This window comes from Fusarium graminearum, chromosome 4 (assembly GCF_000240135.3).
Source record: "Fusarium graminearum PH-1 chromosome 4, whole genome shotgun sequence".
Lineage (NCBI taxonomy): Eukaryota > Fungi > Ascomycota > Sordariomycetes > Hypocreales > Nectriaceae > Fusarium > Fusarium graminearum.
This window is the reverse complement of record NC_026477.1, coordinates 3,377,225-3,398,572: the sequence shown is the minus strand read 5'-3', so window position 1 is coordinate 3,398,572 and position 21,348 is coordinate 3,377,225. Positions and strand designations below refer to the sequence as shown.

Genomic DNA, 21,348 nt, shown 5'->3' with positions numbered 1-21,348 from the left:
AGGCAACCGCGGACTACACACAACTCAATATTAGCTTGAAAGGCCATCTCTCTACTTTAGGTTCAAGCGTAAAGATTTTTGTGTAACAAGAATCAGGCAGGCTCCAGCTACAAATGCGACAACCACACAATGAATGGTCAGGTGGGTTGAATAAAAAGAGGGACTGAAAGAAGACCAGACGAAAATACTGACGATCTCTCAGGATATATATACACTAAAGCTGGTCTAATATTTTCGTCAGTCACTAAAGCAGTGCCGGTTTTTATGCTGCCCACTTGATAGCCAAATCGCTGTTGGTCTTGTGGCGATTGATAAAGATTCCCCCCCATCTTTTGGCGCCTTGTCCAAACGCTAGGCGTTCCAGAGGCACCCGACCTCGACGATTTACACCCAGGTAGGCAATGCTTACAGGGGCTCTAAGCCTATCAAAATGCCTGAAAGCCCTGGAAACTCCCCCGTTAACCCCCCGATGGAGCCGTCAGATTCGGTTCCATCATGACGCGCCGGCAGCGGGGGCACGTTAACTCCACCAAAGGCCGCCATCAACCTCGATCCAAAACTTCTTTGCACTTCCTCGCATTGTGGAACCGAGCCTTGTCTGAAGTCCGCCTCGCTTCTGCATCATTCCACGAGCTTATTCTTAACCTGCAAACTTCAAAACCAAGTCCCTCTCTTTTTGCGACTGACTTGAGTGGTTGATACTGCGCTCGGCGCAAAACTGCCAAACAAACTACCCCTCCCCCTCCTTTGACCTTCGGCCTGTTTCTGTGACGCCCACTCGACGGACCTTGAACTCTGACAACAAAAATGGACGCCGTCGAACTCAAGAACAAGGGCAACAAGGCCTTCCAGTCTGGTGATTACCCCAGCGCAGTCGACTTTTACAGCCAGGCTATCGAAAAGAACGATAAGGAGCCTACCTTTTTCACCAACCGAGCTCAGGTAAGTCATGCATACGATTTGTGGTTTTGCTATTCGATATTTTATTAACTTCAGACACTAGGCATACATCAAGACTGAGGCTTACGGATATGCTGTTGCTGATGCTACAAAAGCTATTGAGCTTAATCCCAAACTTGTCAAGGTTCGCCACGAAGCCTACTACCGAATTAGGAAAAACAAGATCGAATTCTGACCTGGGCAGGCATACTACCGACGAGGTCTAGCCAAGACTGCGATTCTACGACCTAAGGAGGCCATCGACGACTTCAAAACATGTGTTACTCTCGACCCCAACAACAAAGATGCCAGGCTCAAATTGGAAGACTGCAAGAAAATCGTCCGACAGATGGCTTTCTTTGCTGCTATCGAGGTCGGCGATGAACCCTCTGCAGCCGTGGGTCTTGACCTAGACTCAATGGCTGTTGAGCCAGGATATGATGGTGTGCGACTAGGTGATGAGATGACACAAGAATTTATTGACGACATGATCGAGCGTTTCAAGACTGGCAAGAAGATTCACCGGAAATACGTTTATCAAATTATTCTTGCCGTTAAGAAGATTGTTTACGATGAGCCCACAATGGTCGAGGTGGAAATTCCTAGCGACGTCAAGCTTACTGTCTGTGGTGACACTCACGGTAAGAAATGTGCCAGCCAATGCCTTGTACACCCAACTAATCCTTGTAGGTCAATACTTCGATCTTATGGAGTTATTCCGCCGCAATGGTACTCCTGATGAGAAGCACTGGTATCTTTTCAACGGTGACTTTGTGGATCGAGGTTCTTGGTCAACTGAGATCGCTCTACTTTTGTATGCATACAAGTGGCTGCGACCTAAGCAGTTCTTCCTGAACCGTGGAAACCACGAGACAGACGACATGAACCGAGTCTATGGTTTCGAGGGCGAATGCAAGGCCAAGTACAACGAGCGAGTCTTTAAGTTGTTCTCTGAAAGTTTCTCTGCTCTGGCTCTGGCCACACTTATTGGAAAGAAATATCTGGTCCTTCACGGAGGTCTGTTCTCCGACGATAAGGTCACTCTTGACGATATCCGAAAACTGAACCGACACGGCCAGCGACAACCCGGCCAGGCTGGCTTGATGATGGAGATGCTCTGGACCGACCCTCAGGAGGAGAACGGTCGAGGACCCAGCAAGCGTGGTGTCGGTATGCAGTTTGGTCCTGATATCACCAAGCAGTTCTGTGAGAAGAACGGTCTTGAGGCTGTCATTCGAAGTCACGAGGTTCGCATGGATGGTTACGAGGTGCAGCACGACGGTCGCTGTATTACTGGTGAGTTGACCTGGGTATATTATCACGACTTTGTCGCTAACAATTCTATTAGTCTTCTCTGCTCCTCGATACTGCGACTCGACAGAGAACAGGGGTGCCTACATCAACATCGGCCCTGACTACAAGCTCGATTTCGAGCAGTTCGATGCCGTGCCCCACCCCGACATTAAGCCCATGGTAAGTTGACACAAAATCCCATAACCGTATCTCAACGCTGACCGGATTCCAGGCATATGCGCAAAGCTCTCTTATGTCCTCTCTGATGTAGAAACGGCGGAGAACCTCTAGAAAGCGAAACGGCGGCGATTTCAGGGTGTATGCGAGTCTCGGGCGTCTGGAAACGGTGCATTTGTAAGGATAGGCCGACGGGCGATGTACTTTCATACATTTATACCCCATCTAGATGATAAAATGAGGTCCAGTTCAATGATGATGAATATAACAAATGCCACTCTTTAAGCATTCCATAGTCGGTTTTGTCCGTCTGTTCCAACCATGGCACCAAGCCAGTCTGAACATTGCCGTAGTTGAAGGCTTACTTGCTCTCCATTGTCGCTTGTGCCTCTCCATGCTGTGATAGCTGCTGCGAAAGAGCCAAGGTCTGGTCTTGGAATGCGAACCCATGCATGGTTGTTTTCCACTTTGAGGATGTCGATAGAAATAGCAGCACCTGTGGTTCCTAGGAATTGTCGAAGAGCAGCTGTACAGTAGCTTTTGAGAGAAAGGTCGTCAAGAGTGACAGATGATGAGCCGCTGGGAACATCTGTAACCAGCTCTAGGTGTGCATATGAGAAGGGCGGTTCCTTGATTGTGCAGGTGAGAATATCGTGGGATTTTTGAAGGCCTTTCTCCTGAAAGATGTTCTTCTGACTCGACTGGCTTGGATTTTGTGTCATTTTGAATTGATAAGATCAGCAGGCTTTTCTGATGATTAGGCGTTGAGATCCATCTTCAATTAGAGATTGAAGTTTAAGGTGGATATTGCGCTTGGTGCATATCTCGCTTATGTGCATGACAGCTCTTCATCGCCGCCTTTGTCAGTCGCGAACTTTGAACAACACTCTCCACGGTCAACAATTCTTCCTCCTATTCAACACTTATCGACGATCCCTTCTACAAAACATCGAACATGTCATCCTCCAATTATGTCACAACGGGCCAGGCACGAAACCTGCGCGCATGCATGATCTGCTCGATCGTCATGACCTCCCAGGTACAACCTTTTAACATTACCAATTCAAGTACGAATCCAATGAACTGACGTTTTCGCGATATTTAGCGCTTCCAAAACGAGGGCTGCCCCAACTGCGAAGAGTTCCTGCACCTACAGCATTCCCCGGACCAGATCGAGAGCTGTACATCCCAAGTCTTCGAGGGTGTCATCACACTCGCGAACCCAACCAAGTCGTGGATCGCAAAGTACCAGCGTCTCGATAGCTATGTGCCTGGCATGTATGCCATCAAAGTCTCGGGACAACTACCTGATGATGTTCGATCGACGTTGGAGGACGAGTATAGAATACAGTACATTCCGTAAGTTGAACCCCGGATGCGATGGTTTGAAACGAGCTGACATGCTGGGTTTATAGACGTGACGGTACAGAGGTGGAGAACGATGCTTAAGATACGTGGCGTAGGACCGATGCGCAACAATTAATTCTACTATTTCTGGCGAAACTGGCGTTGAGGGAATAGAACAGCAGTGATTATGGACAAGAACTTCTCGTTTAAAAATATTGTAGTGGTATCTATGATGGACATTCAAACCAATAACGCCCCAACAATTTCCCATGCTTTATGTATCGCATCCTTGCCATTATGATAATTCGAATATCTGCGGTCGTGTCATAAAATAAGATTGAGCATGTTTAGTTGTTCTTCTGCTTCTTATTAGAGCCCATGCCAAAACTAAAGCCGGTAGAGTCCCTGGGCCGCTTCTTTTCCATTTCCTCTTTCATGATGCGCTCGGCCTCGCTCATTTTCTTGGGCTGTTCAATTTTTGCTGGTTTCTTGGATCCTGAAGAGAGGGCATTCTTTTTGGCCTGGGTGAACACGTTCTTGGTCTGAGGCTTCCCAGCAAGTTTCATCGAGATGCCTCCAAACCCGCTTGGCTTCGCTGGTGCTGTGTCAGGCTCCTTTCTTTTTTCTGTGGCTATCTCTTCCGTCTTTAAGGTGTCTGCTTCTGCTGTAGCCGTGTCGGGTGCAGGGCTCTCCGACGCCTTCGTATCGGGAGCAGCTGGCTTCGCTCCGAATGAAAGCTTGATCTTCTCTCCTTCTTGACGTTTCAACTCGCGGGCTTCGGGATCTTCTTCTTTTTCTTCGTCGTTGCCAGCAGCGGCTTGCGCTCGTTTGATTTGCTCTCGGATCATGCGCTGTTCCAACTCTTCGTTACCCTGATCTTGCGCTTCCTTGCGCCGTAATGCGTCTTGTCGCCTCAAAGCCTCTGGTGATTTGTCGATCCACGATATGTGTATGCCCTTCTCGGTTTCTTCAACTCGGCAAATACCCTCGCGGCCCAGGTGCTTGGCTAGTTCGGTAAGCGAACCGAACTTTGTACTGTTCATATGAATGTGCTCCTATTTTGTATTAGTAAGTTGGTAAAGAAAAGACAAGTCGCTGAAAACTGACCTTGTTTGCAATGTATTCTTGATAGAAACGGTTAATATGGACTTGCTTCTCTCCGTGGCCAGTCCTTAGAAGCAGAATGAAGTCGCTTAGGAATTGTTTGGTATAGTCGTTGATGTATTTCTTGGGGTCTTCGCCGACGAGAAGCATTTGTCGCACATGGCTTTCGCTCATTGTATGCTGTTTGAATCCGTTGGCATCTCTGCATTGTTTCTCGCATGGTTGACAGTACCATCTCAACCGCTGAAGACCCTTGGCCTTCATGCGGTTGGCGACAAATTTCGTAGATCCGACTTCGGCTTTGCCCATGATGTGTTGTGGTGGTTGTATTGTGTAAATTGGTCAAGTTCAACATTCAAAACGCGGGCCGCTAGATGTCAAAATTTTGTGGGGCTACATGCAGGTCAGTGATGTAAGTTCACGGCGCGTATCCACATGCTCTCAGTAATGGCAATAAGAATAATAATAGGATAAAAGCATATGAGATCTAACTTCAGAAAGATTATTTAAAGCTTCAATTTTTGCTTATATATAAAGTATCTTTCCTCGTGCTTAACACTGTTTACTATAAATACCTACCTCTACCTCAGTACATATTAAAAACTGTTTGCGCTTTGCTGACTAAGACACAATTTCTGCCTGCATCCACCGCCCTCCACGCCGGCCTAATTCCGCTCTTACCTCAACACCAAACTACCACCTCGACATACTTCCAACTCAACACGACTTTCTTCATACCTTGCACCACGACTTTCTCCAACCCCTGCTACACGCCCCATATCCAACATGAGTGAACGCAAAGTTCTACAGAAGTACTACCCTCCCGACTTCGATCCTTCGGCTCTCACACGCCGTCGCGGAAACAAGGACGCTGGACCCAAAACACAAAAAGTTCGAATCAGTACGTTTATGAGCCCTGGAGACTATATACTTATGCTAACCTCTGTAGTGGCTCCATTTTCTCTGCGCTGCAGCATGTGTGGTACATTTATCGTATGGTTTCTTGCTAAGTGAACATTCGAACAAGCCCAACAGAAAGCTAATACTTCATAGTACAAGGGAAGGAAGTTCAACTCAACGAAGGAGATAAGACCGGAGGAGAAGTACCTCAATGTGCAAATTATACGCCTCATTTTTCGCTGCACTGCTTGCCCAAACCCAATAGTAAGTTCATTCTACTCATAAGCAATTTTCAATCGCTAACCATTAACAGGTGCTCAAGACGGACCCTAAGAACAATGATTATGCCGTAGTCTCCGGGGCTGTACGAAATAATGAGCCATGGCGCAACCGCGAGGCCGAGAACGAAGACGACGAGCAACGACTTAACCGACTAGAACGCGAGGAAGCAGAAGCTGCAGGCGAAGAAGAAAAGAACGCCATGGAGGAACTCGAAGCCAAAAACATGGATGCGCAGAGAGAAATGGCCGCCGCTGATGCGCTAGACGAGATCCGACACCGAAATGCACGAATCAACCGTTCTGAGAAAGAAGGAGTCGATTTTGCGGACACTATAGTACGAACAGAAGATGAGGAAAGGGAGAAGCAGGAAAAGGAAGATGAAGAGGCTGCCAAGAAGGCTTTCGCTGCTGCACGAGCGCGAATGGAGATGGAGGTTATAGTTGAGGATGACACGCCTGTTGAGTTAGCTGAGCCAGAACCCATAGCGCCAGCTCCAGCTCCCAGTTTCAAGAAGGTTATCAAAAAGAAAAAGGACCATTCAGCAGCTTTGGGATTGAAGAGGAAGGCATAATCAGGGCAGAACAGGAAATATACGGAACGGGGACACGCATTTTTACAAAGCTATAACGATATTAATGATGCATACCTAATAAAGGATCGCAACACAGCATGTATAAGATTTCTAACTTTTTTGAATACTTGGTAGACTTGAGACTTGAGTACTTGAAAGCGCTTAGCAATATTAGATTGTTTAATTAATTATAAGCCATATATCACTGACAGATTTTCTTTATAATGAAGATGAAGTTGTTATCATTTATCGTTATTGCAGTTATAGCTAAAGCTATGTCTTTCCTCCTCTGATGCTTGTGTGCCTATGTCTTTCTCTCGCTAGTTGTACAAAGTTGCTTTCGCAGCTTCAAAAATCCCATGACCAAAAACGCCTTGCATATCGTGTTTGTAAAGAAAATAGAACTTGGTAAAAAAGCAGGCCGTAAGATCATATGAGAATGAACTTTTTTAGGCACCCATACTCCGTAAATGTTGCTGTTTCATGAGAGTACCTTGGCTGTGTAAGGACAGGAGGCTGGGTTGATGAGCTTCGCCACCATTGACGTCGCATTTGATGTCATGCCATCTCCAAGCCCCATCAGCCAAGGCAGAACGACAAAAAATAGTAGAAGTCATGATGAATTCTCTAATTATGTGGTGACGTTATTGAGTTTGTTTGTCTCATGTGAAGAGATCTTATGAGTAGTTGGGGCTGGTGTTGCCGTTGGTCATGGATGAACGGGCACGCTGAGCAGTAGCGTTGGAGGGAGAAGGGCTAGCGCCAGAAGCCTCCATCTGTCGCTTGGTGTGGTCGTGCATGAAGCGAGCGTAGCTTGAGAGGTTGGTGGGAGGAGTGGGAGACATGGACATGGACATGGAGACGGAGCCGTAGTCAGATCGAGCGGGCATGATGAAGGTGTTGTTTGTGTGGTTGATTGAATGTGTAAGTAGTTTGGATGAGTTGAATTGCAGGCAATCGACTTCTTATGTAGATGAGTCGAGTAAAGATGAATTGATTGATTAAGTGCTGAAACGCCGGCTTGAAGATGAAGAGGCTTGAAAGTGAAGTTGAAGAGTTGTTGTTGGTTGTGATTGTTGGTTGTGCTGGATGATGAGAATTGAATTCGAGGGGGGAATCTCAGGGTCTTATTATACCAGAAACCACACACTCGAAAGAATGAACACAGAGGAGAGGAGCGGAGCGGGCAAGGTACAGGCTCCAAAGCTTGGGATTAGCCTCCACCCCCAGGTCCCTTGAAAATGCAGTCAGAGTGGAGTGTTTGGTTGTGTAATGGGGGGTGCGATATTCCCTCGAGTGGGTGTGTGTGGTTCCGTAGCACATCATCGTCGTCGTGGATGGACCCTTCTTTTTTTCCCTCTCTCTCAGTCAGTGTGCGGGTGTCATACCCGTGGTGCTATCAGGATGCACGAGACAAACAACAAGTTTCCCCTCTTTTTCCTTCAGAACACGCTCGTAGCAGAACGAGGAAAACCGGGGCTCAACAGGCAGTCCAAGCCAATGCTATGCCATCATGAGCGACTGATCGGCAGAGATTGTCGTTGTCTAGCGTCTGCATATAGCGTAGCTTGACGAGTCGAGACTGCTACACAGTTGGTACGTACTATGTAAGCTTCGGAGAGATCGTCGGTATGTCCTTGCACTCTGACGCTACGTTTCTTGATTCGTTCGAATCAAACAACCCCCGGTTCTTCAGGGTCCTACTCCATCGCCACCACTTTTTTCACATATGTGTCTGCGTGAGAATTGTGAAGCAAAATAGCCTGTGAGAGGCGAGGCTACGCCGACGATGAGATAATTACAGTACAGCCGTTTACTTTATTCGTGCTCTTTCTCTTGTTGATCAATAGAACCTTGCACGCAGTAGTATCTCACACAAATGCAGTGGAATGGGGGCTCTGGACAAACAAAGAAAGACCCTGCTGATCCGGGCCCGGCATTGAAGTCATCTCGTGCATCATTTCTTCGCTTTGGAGGTGGGCGATTGGAACTCATGTCTTGAAGCTCGAGCCAAACAACGGGGCAATGATGCATTCGGAACCAGATCAATGTTTGATTATATCATGCATGGTCCGAGAAGAGAATATCCTCTTACGACAATAACGAGAAGTGGAAAGCTTTTCCTGGCAGGCCAGAGTCTCACGAGGAAGGATTCATGACAGAGTTTACCGCAGCTGCCTGTGGGCGCCCGCTAATGGCGCAAAAGTCCATTGAATGATTAATGACTTTTTCAGCTCCGAGGCCATGAGATCTGTTGAAGTAGGGGACCAAAGGACCACGAGGAGCTTACTTGCTAAGCTCTGGAGCGGGTCACGCGGTTGTTTTGAAAGCACAACGGTTTCGTGAAGGTTCTGGACCTCTTAGCCAAGACGCGGCCTGGAAACCCTTGAGACCTCGACAAAGAGGGGACAGGAATTGTCAGAGACATTTCGATATGAGGAGGGATCAGCGCCGCGTCTCTCGGGGTGGCATTCATCCGGGCCTTTTGAGTCGTTGGGCTATTTTGGCGCCTGCGAGATTTAGTAATTTAGCCCAGAGATCAATCAGAGCGGGAGCGGGATTACTCCAAACTGACGACGAAGTTTTAGAGTGCATAATCTTTCTCCTGAGATCTCGAGCTTGACAAGCGTTGGCGTATATCGAGAGCCACAAGTTCAGAATTTATTGGATCTTTCTCATTGAGGATGTTTTCGTTGCGGCTCAAATGTCGCATCAGCGTGGGGATGAATTCCGATATACTTTCTCGGGTGGGCGCACATCACTGGATCCATCCATGGTGAGCGAGCCTGGCCTGACCTAAAGTGAGGTCTAGGATTTTGGCACCCAACGCCATGGGATTGTTGCAGGATTCCCATGATCCGGAACCTAAATTCCAATCTTGGCTACTAATTTCCCATCCTTGATCGGGAACGAAAACCCAGGATCATGCTCGCTACTTTATTAACGAATTGCATTGACCTGCCCTGGGTTACAGCGTTAGAACAGCGAGGCTATTCCCACTTTCCCCATGTCCATTTTCTCGGAGACTACTACACCGAATCTTTTGAGATGATTGTTTCTCCATTGAAAAAAAAGAGACCCTGAATGTTCAAGGATGGCAACAGAGGTGCCCCAGAATGAACTCATCCCTGACATTGTGTATGGTAATTTTGCCCGAAACAAAAACACCGCAAAACAAACGCCACAGAAACGGAACTACTACCTACCTAATCTCGTGTAGAAACGGAGAATGACAATTACGTCGAATTCTCATTATCACCCTCACCCTCACGGCCTCACCCACCGCCCATGGTCCAATTATCCCCTTCTGTGGCAGGCAAAGTGAGTTGCTGTGCCGCTCAGCGAGTTAGAATTGGGAAATGGTAGTCGAGATTCAAGTGGGCCAATGACGGCATTCATGGATCTCCGTTGAGGAGCGAGAGCGCCAATGAGGTCACTTCATCCGCCACGCTAAGAAGGATCTCCACTGTCCAGTTTGCTGATGTCACCATTTTTCAGGGGGGGTTTTACAGTGCTGTCACTGCTGGCGGAAAGGGAGGCTGGCTCTGTTTCTGTGACGGGACGGGAGAGGCAGACACACAAGATGTTACCGTGCACCGTCATATCTCGCCTCACATTGGGCTCTCACCACCGTTTTTGATGCACATCAAAGGAGAAGGGGTAAGGGGACGAAGGGAAATCGTCATGAGCAGGGCACCTTGCAGACGGATAGCACATCCTGAATCCACAAGGCTACTGTAACCGCAATTGTCGACATTCCCGTCTGCGTCAGCGTATTGGTCAAACAAGAAGACGAGCAACTCGGACGGAGGGGCTAGCAAATATCCTGTATCTCCGTTGACTGACGACTCTGAGACCTCAGACTCTAACACTGACTCTCTGTCAAACTTACTTAGAGCCTCAACCGCGCCCCACAAGCTTGTTCTTTACGAAAAGTGCTGGTGGTCCAAAAACGGTTTCTAGTTGGGCGTCTCGACCAAACAGAGGCCCGTGATCGCGAGGTCTGCCCGGCATTCTCCTCATCTCAGCAATGAACCCCTTGCAGAAAAAGACTTGATACTCAAAAAGGCATGAGGCACCTTTGTCAAAAACTGAAGCATCTCGCCTCCCAGATCAGCCGCCGTGACACGTGATGACGACACTATTCTTTCCAACTCGGTTTGTCTATGCGAAAATCACCAATGCCACCTACAAACCAGCCTCAACAGCAGCCAGAGCAAAACTCATGGGCCTTCTATCTCTGGCTTAACCGTTCTAGACTCTGCCCCATCCGTGTGCTTTACATTTCCCTGGTCTTTGACAGGGCCCTTTTGATGCAAAAAAGGATCCTCCGCTGTAGCCCCATCCTGTCAACTCTATCCTTGGTTCTGATGTTTGTTTTGACGTCGTTGGTGAAATATGACATAAGGTTCTCCCATCAAAAAGGCGACGCGCCTGCAAAAAAAGGTTTGATCCGATCTCGCATTAGATACGCAATCGCAATCATAATCAGCGATGATCTAATATCCATTCTGCAGATAAGACCTGTCAACTTCAGGTGAGGTTTTGCTGACCGTAACAAGCGACGGTGGAGGGTTGCCTTGCGGCAAACCTTTGCATCATATTACAGCACCTCTCAGGGATATGACGTTTGAGCCGCACCACCACCACAAGGAGCCTCGCGTACTTTGACAGCCTTTCAGCCTTCTCTTCCCCTTTCGCTTCTCATGACGATAGATGGGCACTGATCATGTCATCGTAAGTGCATACCGGTCTACACTCGGACGTATTTTCTTACTGTAGAGGTTGTCTTCCCCGGCTGAGATGAAACCAGGGTTGTCTTGTCATCAAGATGAATGGACTGACATAACCAGCATCCAACTATCCATCGTCACCGTCTCCATCTTTATTGATCTTCATCTCCATAACGGTTTCTTCATTAGGTAGTTGTGCCTAAATTCTTCATCGACATACTTGTGATCTAGCGCCGTATTGGTGACACTGCAGGGTATGATAGGAAACGGTTCCGGATCGAGATTGACGTACATCAACGTATGGAAACGGACTGTCACGAATGACGACAAATGTTTAGGTATCTTCAAAGTATCTATCATTAGATTATTCTTATGATCATGACACCCATAGCTAGGCAGTCCACAATAACTATTGATGGTGATGGGGTGTAGCTTAAAACAAGTGGTGTCAGGCCAAGCGACCTGGGACGATGTTATTGAAATTCATGATCGAGGATATTATGACGATGCCACACATTGTCTCTTGATATTTTTTTCTCCATTAAGCTTTTCTGAGGGAATATAACATTCTCCCTTGTTTACTAAGAAGAGTTTGGTGTCGTAGTCACTGATGTTTCTTCGATCAAGGCCATTTCACATTTTGTTTGAGTGAAGCTCGTTCGAGTGATCAATAACGAACTCGATGTCCATCACGTATATATAGTCACGTGATGGATATATAAAACTCTCTTCACAATACATATTCATTGCAGTAATATACGTGAATTACACTAGTTGCTTTTGTTCGAAATATGTCCCTGGGTAAGTAGGCGAAAGGTTGTATCGCGAATGGAGATTTGGTATCGCAGCATCTAACCTATAGCATAACCGAGAACTCTGACAATCGATGGTCAAGGAGTAATGAGATGAGATTTGAAGCAAATTAATCGAAAAAGAACATTATTTTACTTAACTAAACGTGCTTTATTTGTTTTTAATACATCTATTCATGTAAATGTTGCAGTTGTCTGGGAAGTATATGTTGAAATAAAGTCGATAGTTTGGGGTGGGCCTGCGCCAGCTTTACCACAATCGGAAATAAGCATTCTTGGCTTCCTCAGCTGTCTCTCAGTTAGTTGAGTGTCGTTTAAACTCAGCTGATATCTTCTTGGGTGTATGATTGTAAAGCTTGGCTGCTAACAATAGAATACAGCATGGTTTAGACCATATATCCACATCTAGACCAGTTCTTTCCCTGCTTTTGCGCATCTCAAGCTTGCTTTGAGTTTTCTGCTCTCCAAGTACCTGGTTTCTGAAAGCTAATCAGTTACTGCCTGGAAACAAATACAGGGTCCAGACTCCCGGCAGTTGAGGAATGGAATGGAGCCTTTACTACAGGGTGACATTGCGGACCTTGGCGGCATGTGAACGCGGACTTAACAGTTGCTACAGCCATGACAACTCACGAGTGCAACAGGAACAGCGTGGATATGTGTCGGCATTCAAAGACAGAAAACACCATAATGCATCAGAGGTAAGCAGCAGGTTTCTAATTCTCGTTTTCGTATATAGTTCATGACCAACCTTTTGTAATGTGTAATCAATACTTGCCTGCCCTTACAAACTCCCCAAAGCCACAGTGGAGCGGACTTCGGAGTGTCGCTTATTAAAAGTCTCCGAAGCTGGCGCGGGAGGGATCCTCAGCGAGCGTCAAGTAGTGTAATTGGCCAGTCTCGCCCAACCATCCTCTATATGTCGCCGCTAAATCATGCCGCGCGCGGTACAGCCAGCTAATCCTAAGTTTTGTCTTGTAAGCGGGTTCCAACCTCAAACATGCACAAGCTGAGAAATCGCATTGCAGAGTCGCACTTTGCTTTGTTGGCTCTGGCTTGGCCGGACACTGGAACATAGACGGGATTGAATATTTTGTAATTTCCCGAAGAAATAGGTCAAATGAATTGTGTATATAGACCGCCGTGGGGTCCGGCTTTGGACTAACATTCCCTTCTCTCAACTCAACTCATATTACAACAATATCACAGCAATCAATTGAATCTTCAATTGCATCTTCAACTGTTATAACGGCAGAAATATATACTTACTCCAAAACATCGAGGCATTCACAACTTCACCCACAATGTCTGGCACTAAAACCATCGTGGTTCTAGGCGCAGGCCCAGCTGCCATGCCCATCATCCGTCAAACAATGGTCAACCAAGTCCTTAAGCGCGACGATCTCAAAATTGTAGTCGTCTCTCCAAACACTCACTTCCACTGGCCCGTTGCTATGCCTAGAGTCGTCGTCCCTGGTCAAGTGCCAGACGACAAGGCATTTGTTCCTCTTGAGCCTACTTTCGCGGACTATCCCGCCGAAAAGTTCGAGTGGATTCAGGGCAAGGCTGCTGCCCTCGACACTTCTTCTAATCTCGTCAGCGTTGAGCTGAACGACACTCCCACCGTTCGAGAGGTCAACTACCACACTCTTATTATTGCTACTGGTTCCCGAACGCGGGACGGCATGGTTTGGAAGGGTATCGGCTCTACACAAGAGGCCAAGGACAAGTTGCACGATGTGCAGGACCAGATCAGCAAGGCCAAGACTATCGTTGTTTCCGGTGGCGGAACGACTGGCTCCGAGACGGCTGGTGAACTGGGCTTCGAGTATTCTCAGCGTGGAGAAAAGGAGGTCATCTTCATCTACTCGGGCGAGCTACCCCTTTCTCCTCCTGCTACCGATGCAGTACGCAAGTCTATCGTCAAGGAGCTCGAGAACCTCAAAGTTAAGAACATGCCCAACACAAAGGTCATCAGCGCAACACCCACACCAGGATCATCAGACATTGTCATCGAAGTCCGCTCCTCTGATGGCATAACCAAGCAAATCACCGCGCAGGCCTACCTTCCCGCAACAGGAATCGTTGCCAACACCGAGTTTGTCCCCAAGACACTTCTAGACAGCAACGGCTTCATCAAGCAGACCACTCGTCTCCAGGTTGAGGGGCACAAGAACATCTTTGTTGTCGGCGACGCAGGTAACCTTGAGGCGTCACAGCTTGGAATGGCAGAGAACCAGTCGATCCACCTATTCAAAGCTCTCCCTGCGTATCTCGAAGGTGGCGAGGTTCCAGAGTATGCCCCTGCGACCAAGCCCATGTTCGGCGTGACGCTTGGTCGAAGCAGAGCGACAGGTCAGCTAGGTACTTGGAAGTTGCCCAGTATCTTGATCTGGTTCGGCAAGGGCCGGACTATGGGCACTGACAAGTCTGAAGGGTGGGCGGCTGGAAAGAGAACTATCATGCATACTTTTGAGAAGTGATAGGTCGCAGGGTTTGGTTCGAATTTGGCAGCGGAAAGATTCCCTTATGTTTTACGAATATTATAGACTGTAAATTTCATTAATAATTAATCAACAATTTATTCTTACGATGTAGCCCAAACTGGTTATTTGATGTGACGAGTCTTCACTGAGTATAATATATCTCCTTTAGTTCAAGGGTATCAGGGAAGTCTAGCCAGTCGTGTCTGGCCTCTTATTTCTGAAGTCAGATATTCAACACCCGACGCCACTCAGATTCTCGTTAGAGACAATGTATAGGTACAATAATGTGCAGAAGTCTGCATTTGATGTTGAAACTGGATCCATGCATGTAAGAAATAGCAATGAACTTGGCACCTAATTCAGCACAGGATCATGCTATGCCGTATTTGTCCTGTCAGACCAGACTTTCAAGAAATTAAGTAAACAGGTTAATCCCTTCCATTGATCCCCAAACTCCTGAACTAAAATTACAAAACCACTCAAATACAGCTAGATATTGCGCTCGACTCAAGTCTAGGAGCAAGCTGTCAATATGTCTCTCTTTCTGGGTATGATCCGTGACAGGTTCACCACGATACCTCCACAGGAAGAAGATTGCACAGGCAAAACATTTGTCGTTACAGGATCAAACAGCGGTAACTAGGAAACAGACTGATCGCTATTCTCCAAAACTGATATTTTCCTCACCAGGTATCGGCCTTGAGACAGTCCGCCATCTTACAGAACTTAATGCCGCCAAGGTGATCTTAGCATGTCGAAGTATCGAAAGAGGCGAGCAAGCCAAGAAGAACGTCGAAAAATCGACTGGGAAGGAAAACGTCGTTCAAGTTTGGCAGTTGGATCTCGCTTCGTATGATAGCGTCAGGGAATTCACTTCCCGTGTCAACAAATTGGAGCGAGTCGATGCCTTTATTAACAACGCAAGTCTTCTCAGCTTCAAGCGTGAGATGATTGAAGGCCACGAGTCAATGTTGACAGTCAATTTCATATCTACAGCTCTTCTTTCGCTTCTTGTCTTGCCGGCCCTGAGGTTGACAGCGATGCGATTCAATATCACTCCTCGCATGGTCATTGTGTCTTCTGACGCAGCTTTTGACGTAAGGCTACTACGAGTACGCCTGACAGCTCATCACTGACAGAGAACCAGTGCCGTCTCACTACAGAGGTGCTAAACATATTTGAGGCTATCGATGCCGAAACCAGTGTTCTCGATCACTACAGCAAAACAAAGCTCTTACAAGCCATGTTTATATCCCGACTCTCCCAAGCAATTGATTCTTCTGGAAAGGGACATATCATCGTCAACGCAGTACATCCAGGCTTATGTGGCACGCAGCTATTCAAACACATAGATTTCCCGTTCTCTCTATTCTTCTCTGCCCTTGTAGCGATGCTTGGACGGACGCCAGAGATGGGATCTCGGGCGCTGCTGGCTGGAGCTTTTGCGGGAGAAGATCTCCATGGGAAAATCATGTTTAATGGCGAGGAACACGAGTTTCCCAAGTGTATGCACGGAGACATGGGGGATAAGTTGACCGGAAGAGTGTGGGATGAGCTGATGGAGTTGCTGGAGGGGATTGAGCCTGGGGTTAAGAACAATGTGTAGTACACATCGAATGTGATGCTTGTAAGTGTTCAATTGGAGATAATGGTAAAGTTTGAGATCATGTACAGACAGTGCCAATCAATTTAAAACCTAAATAACATATAAGAGACATGTCTTGCTGCTATCTCCATTGACAAGGCACAGTCTCATTGTTCCCTTTCAACGGCGGAATTAATCCGCACTCCAATTAAAGGTCCCACCATTACCTTGCACTACCCAGAACCAACATCCACCCATACACTTAGTGTGCGCGACAGTTCAAGCTTGATCTCTACATAAGTTATGCGCCTCGTCTTCAACAACGAATCTGTTATCTAATGGACCTCTTTTTTGGATAGCCTTGGCGTTTTCAGGTACCGATAGACGGAATTATATAACAACAAGCCTCTCTAGAAGGACATTGTTCTATGGACGCGATTCAGAGCTTCTTTGTCCAACCTTCTTGATCCATCTCGCGACACCGACCACCACCCTCTACTCTCCTTGACGATCGATACACAACCTCTTTTACTATGGAGAACCCCGCGGCAGCTGGAGACGCTATGCGCGTAGCAATTGATTACTGGTGCCAGTTCGTCGCTCGCTGTGTTTCCGAACGACTCGAGACAGATAAATTCGAAGCCTACGTCAAGATTGTCCACGACCAACATCCTCTACCTCCTACTCTTGTCGCCGACTTCTTCCTTCGCCCTCATCCTTCAGACGATAGCAGCCTCGATCCTCGAATACCCCCATATCTCCAAGTCCTCACGAAACTGGGCTATGTCGACACACCGTCAATACTAAGAGCCTTGTACAAGTACTCTTCATCCCATGCTCACGCACAAACTCAAAAAGACCACCTGCAATCAAACACTGAAGAAGGTAAAGGAAAGGAGAAGGAAAAGGCAACAAGTGACGACAAAGAAAAGGCTGAAGGGAAGGAGGATGCGCAACCCAAGAAGAATATCACACGGTGGAGGAGCTCTTACTGGGCTGAGGAGGTTCTCTTCTATAGACTCACCAAGTCCGTAGTCGAGGGTAGGGCGATTCAAGATTCGAGGACGGCTTTGGAGGTGGCCATGATAATCTCAAAGTTCATGGAATTGTTCACCACTGCCTTGCCCGCAACCGCATTCGCTGCTGATATGCTTGAGCAGCAGTTCCCTAATGGCCAGTTGAGAGACGAGATGGAGTCATCGCGAGCAGCTCTAGTCGCACTACTCTTGCGCCTGTGCGAGAACAACATTCTCGTCAGTGCTATAAGCAAACCGTTGGCCAAAGGTACAGCGTCCAAACATCTATCTTTGGCGACCAGTTGTGCTGATTGGTTATAGATGTCCGAAAAGCGCTGTCTACAAGCCTAGCCAGCTTTTTACCTGCACTACAGCTCATACCGGAGATAGCTGACAAACTCGAACTGTTCCGCACTGAGATTCTTGCCAGCTCTGACCCTGCAGATAAGAAGAAGCAGGTTGCCAATGCTGCCATGGACGAACTTCTTGATTCTACTGTTGGTCTGGAGAACTTTGTGGTAGCACCGATTTCTGTCAGCAATACCAGAGCAGGTTTATACATCTATCTCAATGCTGCGGTAAGTGTGTCGACTTCTTAGGCTACATCATATGCTAACTAGCCCAGCTTATTGGACGCCCTATTCTGGACGACCATGCTCTGTTCTCCTACATGAGCAACAAGTACGGAGCTGACATTCAGTCAAGTGCCATTGATTTAGTTCTGGCATCATTCGACATTTTAGCTAATGCTGTGTTCCGCAATGAGGGACAAAAGGACGCTCACCTCCTGCGTTCATTCTTGATCAACAAACTCCCCTTGCTCCTATATCAGCTTCTACCTCCTGGCTTCTCAGGCACATCGGCCGAATTCTGCATCACAGAAGCGCTAACTCATGTGGACACCAGCCTATTCCCCACGGCTTCGCTTATGTTTGATGAGTCCAGAAACAACAACCCGTATACTGAAAGTATCAGAGAGGAGTTCTGCGCCGCCTGTGTCCTTCACGGGCTTGTACAACGGGAGCATGTTGAGAGGATCCTGGGCGAGATTTCACTCTCATATGAGCCGTCTTTGCAGAAACACTCCAAGGACAAGCTGGTACAAGATTGTTTATCTGATACAGACAAGATCCAAGGGTTAGTCCGGGAACTTGACAAGACGGATGGTAATGTCGGGGCCGTTTGCCAAGCCCTCGTCGAGGTAAGTAGTCTTGGGTTCTCCCTTTGACAGCATCTAACAAACTATAGGTGCTACGACAATCATGCCACAACAAAGAGACAATGTCTCTGAAACTGCTCTGTAGTCAGTTGGCAGCAAAGCCGCAGTCATTGGACGTTATCCTCCTGTTCGAGAAATTGCCAAACATACTTGAGCCTTTGTGTCAGCTACTCGACAACTGGCGGTACGAAGAAGACCAAGGCGAATATCAGCCCGTGTACGAGGAGTTTGGAGCAGTCCTTCTTCTTGTATTCGCCTTTACGTATCGATACAACCTAAACGCAGTGGATATTGGTATTACTACCCCAGACTCATGGGTAGCCAAGATAATCGGCCGGGGACATGTTGGGCGACAAGGAGACGAGCTTACACAGCGGGAGAACGACCACATCAACGGCTGGGTCCATGGTCTCTTTGACACAGAGGCCGGTGGCCTTGGCGACGAGTTGATGTCTTCCTGCCCACCACAGGAATTCTATCTTGTCGTGGCACCCCTTTTCCAGAGCATTGTGGTCGCTTACACGTATGGTTATCTGAACGATGAAAGCCTTAAGGGAGGAATAGAGTGTAAGTACCCCACCTCCAGACTGCTAGGCATGTGCTAACTCGGACAGACCTCGTTGATACCTTCTTGCTGCCATCTCTTGTCCCAGCAATCCGGTTCCTAGCAGATTACCTATGGATCGACCAGAAGGAACAGAAATCCATCATCAAGATCTTGCAACTTATCCTGCTTCCAAGTTCTATTTCCGGGGAAGCAAGCACGATGCTTTCATCCGTGAAGAATCTTATCGCAAAGCCTTTGGAGCACGCTCTGCGAACATATCAACGTCGGGATCCCAAGAACCAAGACATTGAGCCTCTTCTGAGAACTCTCAAGGAGAGCATTCCTCTATCACGCCGAACAGGAGGCACAGATCTCAACGAGCTTGAGTCATGGACGGCCACGCCCCCAAGTGGTCTCTCCAGCGCTGTCAAGCTCACCATTCAGGGGCTTGTTCACTGGAGCATTCATCCTGCTATGAACAGTATGCCAACGTCTTATACTCATAGACAAATCCTGGCTGGACTCAAGCTTTTGGGCCCTAAACGACTGTTGCATGTGATATTGGAGGAATTAAGACAGCACACAGCGGCCGGAAGCGCTAATATCATTTACGACGTGGCTACGTCGCTGGTTTGCGCGCCCGATGCCGTGAAAGACGCCCCGGTGACGGATGCCAATGGCAACATGCTTCCACCAATTCAGCGCCAGCGAACTCTCCGCGATCTTCTCAAGGTGGAAGTTGAAAGCTGCAGGAGGCTTCAGAAGGAAGACCCCGTATTGGCTGAGCATGTAGTACGTTTGCACCGACGTGTCGAGGCGCAGATGGTCATTCCCCAGCCACAAGGAATGCTTCAGCCAGCGGACATGTCACTCAACCTTGCAGACGATACTGCTGCTCTCGGAGATGCCATGGCTGCTGCTGCTTCAGGAGTCCAGGGAGATAACATGTCGGTTGACAATCTAGCTCTCGATGTCAGTATGGGAGGTGTACCGTCTGACATGGGACTCGGGTCTGCCACTGATGGTGGAAGTCTGGATCCTTCAGGTGATGCCGCTATGTTTGAAGGGTTCGATACACAGGATATGGAGAATTTTGATTGGGATATGAACTCCTTTAGTTAGATATATCAAGACGGGGGGAGTCCTGAATCATGGGTTATGTGGCGTCTGGTTGATTACACGGGTACAGGACAACTATATTCTCTTTCAATAGAAGTGTCACTAGTGCTGATTCGTCTTGCACTCGTCTGTGGATGACTGTATTGAGATGCTATGAGTAATACTCCATGTTCCAATGTCAGCAACTTGTTCCAACGTAGGGAGTGAGCTGGTATCAAGCTCCAAGAAGATTCGGTTCCGTGGTCTAGTTGGTTATGGCATCTCGTTAACACCGAGAAGGTCCCCGGTTCAATCCCGGGCGGAACCACACCTTTTGCTCGTTGAGCGTCCGTTGACTTTTTGTTGATGCTGTGTAACATGAAGATACCATGAGTTGGGAGTCAGATGCTGGTAATGCTGGCTGTCACTTGGCCACCATGAAGGGCTGGCTACAGATACATCTGAGTAAACCTCTAGAATTCAGATGCTCTAAAGAGTAGTTCTCAAGAAGCAGTAAAATGTTATTTAGTTGTTTTGTGAAACAGAACGGCATCGCATTGAGAAGCTACCTTATACAATTGTCCTATACTCAGGTATGCTACACCTAACGCTAACACTAACGGTAGACACTAGACCCTGCGTCATGCAGCCAGGTCCGTCCATCCGCCCCCTGCATTATTAAAAAGGAAATCATCAGAAATAGGTATTGTTATATACCCATAAATTCGCAAGCAAAGACAAAAAGATAATCAGCCGTGTCAATCGACCACGCCAGGAGTCGAACCTGGAATCTCTAGAGGGATCAGTTGCTGAGGACCGAAATCTAGCGCCTTAGCCATTAGGCCACGCGGCCTGATCTTGTTGATGTAAGATGTCCTTCTGTCGCCGTTCTCATTGTGCTGCAATGAATTGCCGGGTAGGTCTGGTGCTGCTTACAATCAACTCTCATGATTCTCAACCCTTTCGACAAATTCCACGCGAGTCGGGATCGGGGTTATACAAAGAGTCTTGGGTTCTACTGGTATTCTGAATGAAGTTTTTAAATCATCAGCGGTCAATGGCAGATTGCTGCTGTTTTGTGTATCTAGTGATGAGGGAACTTGGTTGCTGGGCTCTGTATTTGCTGTGTAAGTCTGGCTGCCTTGAATAATCTCTCCAACAATAGTGAGCGGAATTACATCTTCGAGACATGTAGGAATGTCTGGGGTCTACGAAGCCTCATGAACACTTTATCCAGCT

General features: G+C 47.5%; 10 protein-coding genes and 2 non-coding genes across 12 annotated transcripts; 8 read left to right on the top strand and 4 right to left on the bottom strand.

The window, feature by feature from the left end:
* Positions 1–807: 807 nt before the first annotated feature.
* On the top strand, positions 808–2,678 carry FGSG_07395 (serine/threonine-protein phosphatase 5; the record flags this gene model as incomplete). The annotated part of the gene is made up of 6 exons (XM_011328860.1): positions 808–942; positions 1,004–1,084; positions 1,145–1,580; positions 1,630–2,235; positions 2,288–2,412; positions 2,465–2,678. 6 exons carry the CDS (start codon positions 808–810, stop codon positions 2,501–2,503), a joined length of 1,422 nt encoding a protein of 473 aa, XP_011327162.1. The 3' UTR covers positions 2,504–2,678.
* Positions 2,679–2,690: 12 nt separating this feature from the next.
* On the bottom strand, positions 2,691–3,131 carry FGSG_07394 (uncharacterized protein; the record flags this gene model as incomplete). Its single annotated transcript, XM_011328859.1, has 1 exon — positions 2,691–3,131. The coding sequence occupies one exon, from the start codon at positions 3,129–3,131 to the stop codon at positions 2,691–2,693; it is 441 nt and encodes a 146-aa protein (XP_011327161.1).
* A 222-nt stretch (positions 3,132–3,353) lies between these two features.
* Positions 3,354–3,997, top strand: FGSG_07393 (transcription elongation factor SPT4). The gene is made up of 3 exons (XM_011328858.1): positions 3,354–3,448; positions 3,515–3,768; positions 3,825–3,997. Exons 1-3 carry the CDS (start codon positions 3,365–3,367, stop codon positions 3,856–3,858), a joined length of 372 nt encoding a protein of 123 aa, XP_011327160.1. The 5' UTR covers positions 3,354–3,364; the 3' UTR covers positions 3,859–3,997.
* A 106-nt stretch (positions 3,998–4,103) lies between these two features.
* On the bottom strand, positions 4,104–5,169 carry FGSG_07392 (uncharacterized protein; the record flags this gene model as incomplete). The annotated part of the gene is made up of 2 exons (XM_011328857.1): positions 4,104–4,811; positions 4,864–5,169. 2 exons carry the CDS (start codon positions 5,167–5,169, stop codon positions 4,104–4,106), a joined length of 1,014 nt encoding a protein of 337 aa, XP_011327159.1.
* Positions 5,170–5,646: 477 nt separating this feature from the next.
* On the top strand, positions 5,647–6,613 carry FGSG_07391 (uncharacterized protein; the record flags this gene model as incomplete). The annotated part of the gene is made up of 3 exons (XM_011328856.1): positions 5,647–5,853; positions 5,914–6,024; positions 6,074–6,613. 3 exons carry the CDS (start codon positions 5,647–5,649, stop codon positions 6,611–6,613), a joined length of 858 nt encoding a protein of 285 aa, XP_011327158.1.
* Positions 6,614–6,826: 213 nt separating this feature from the next.
* On the bottom strand, positions 6,827–7,708 carry FGSG_07390 (uncharacterized protein). Its single transcript, XM_011328855.1, has one exon. It carries the CDS (start codon positions 7,501–7,503, stop codon positions 7,291–7,293), a length of 213 nt encoding a protein of 70 aa, XP_011327157.1. The 5' UTR covers positions 7,504–7,708; the 3' UTR covers positions 6,827–7,290.
* Positions 7,709–9,707: 1,999 nt separating this feature from the next.
* Positions 9,708–10,647, top strand: FGSG_13143 (uncharacterized protein; the record flags this gene model as incomplete). The annotated part of the gene is made up of 4 exons (XM_011328854.1): positions 9,708–9,756; positions 9,834–9,934; positions 9,980–10,273; positions 10,510–10,647. The coding sequence occupies 4 exons, from the start codon at positions 9,708–9,710 to the stop codon at positions 10,645–10,647; spliced, it is 582 nt and encodes a 193-aa protein (XP_011327156.1).
* Positions 10,648–13,364: 2,717 nt separating this feature from the next.
* On the top strand, positions 13,365–14,641 carry FGSG_07389 (uncharacterized protein; the record flags this gene model as incomplete). The annotated part of the gene is made up of 1 exon (XM_011328853.1): positions 13,365–14,641. Exon 1 carries the CDS (start codon positions 13,463–13,465, stop codon positions 14,639–14,641), a length of 1,179 nt encoding a protein of 392 aa, XP_011327155.1. The 5' UTR covers positions 13,365–13,462.
* Positions 14,642–15,176: 535 nt separating this feature from the next.
* On the top strand, positions 15,177–16,250 carry FGSG_07388 (uncharacterized protein; the record flags this gene model as incomplete). The annotated part of the gene is made up of 3 exons (XM_011328852.1): positions 15,177–15,279; positions 15,335–15,741; positions 15,792–16,250. The coding sequence occupies 3 exons, from the start codon at positions 15,177–15,179 to the stop codon at positions 16,248–16,250; spliced, it is 969 nt and encodes a 322-aa protein (XP_011327154.1).
* A 512-nt stretch (positions 16,251–16,762) lies between these two features.
* On the top strand, positions 16,763–20,133 carry FGSG_07387 (uncharacterized protein; the record flags this gene model as incomplete). Its single annotated transcript, XM_011328851.1, has 5 exons — positions 16,763–17,513; positions 17,567–17,823; positions 17,871–18,446; positions 18,494–19,031; positions 19,079–20,133. 5 exons carry the CDS (start codon positions 16,763–16,765, stop codon positions 20,131–20,133), a joined length of 3,177 nt encoding a protein of 1,058 aa, XP_011327153.1.
* Positions 20,134–20,363: 230 nt separating this feature from the next.
* Positions 20,364–20,437, top strand: FGSG_20673. Its single transcript has one exon. It is a non-coding gene; the product is annotated as a tRNA-Val (tRNA).
* Positions 20,438–20,872: 435 nt separating this feature from the next.
* Positions 20,873–20,962, bottom strand: FGSG_20672. The gene has a single exon. It is a non-coding gene; the product is annotated as a tRNA-Arg (tRNA).
* Positions 20,963–21,348: the final 386 nt, after the last annotated feature.

Coding starts and splice junctions, on each gene's coding strand:
- FGSG_07393 (XM_011328858.1), top strand. CDS start 3,365: ATGTCATCCTCCAATTATGTCACAACGGGCCAGGCACGAAACCTGCGC. Junction 3,449..3,514: donor CGATCGTCATGACCTCCCAG/GTACAACCTTTT, acceptor CGCGATATTTAG/CGCTTCCAAAACGAGGGCTG. Junction 3,769..3,824: donor TATAGAATACAGTACATTCC/GTAAGTTGAACC, acceptor CTGGGTTTATAG/ACGTGACGGTACAGAGGTGG.
- FGSG_07390 (XM_011328855.1), bottom strand. CDS start 7,503: ATGCCCGCTCGATCTGACTACGGCTCCGTCTCCATGTCCATGTCCATG.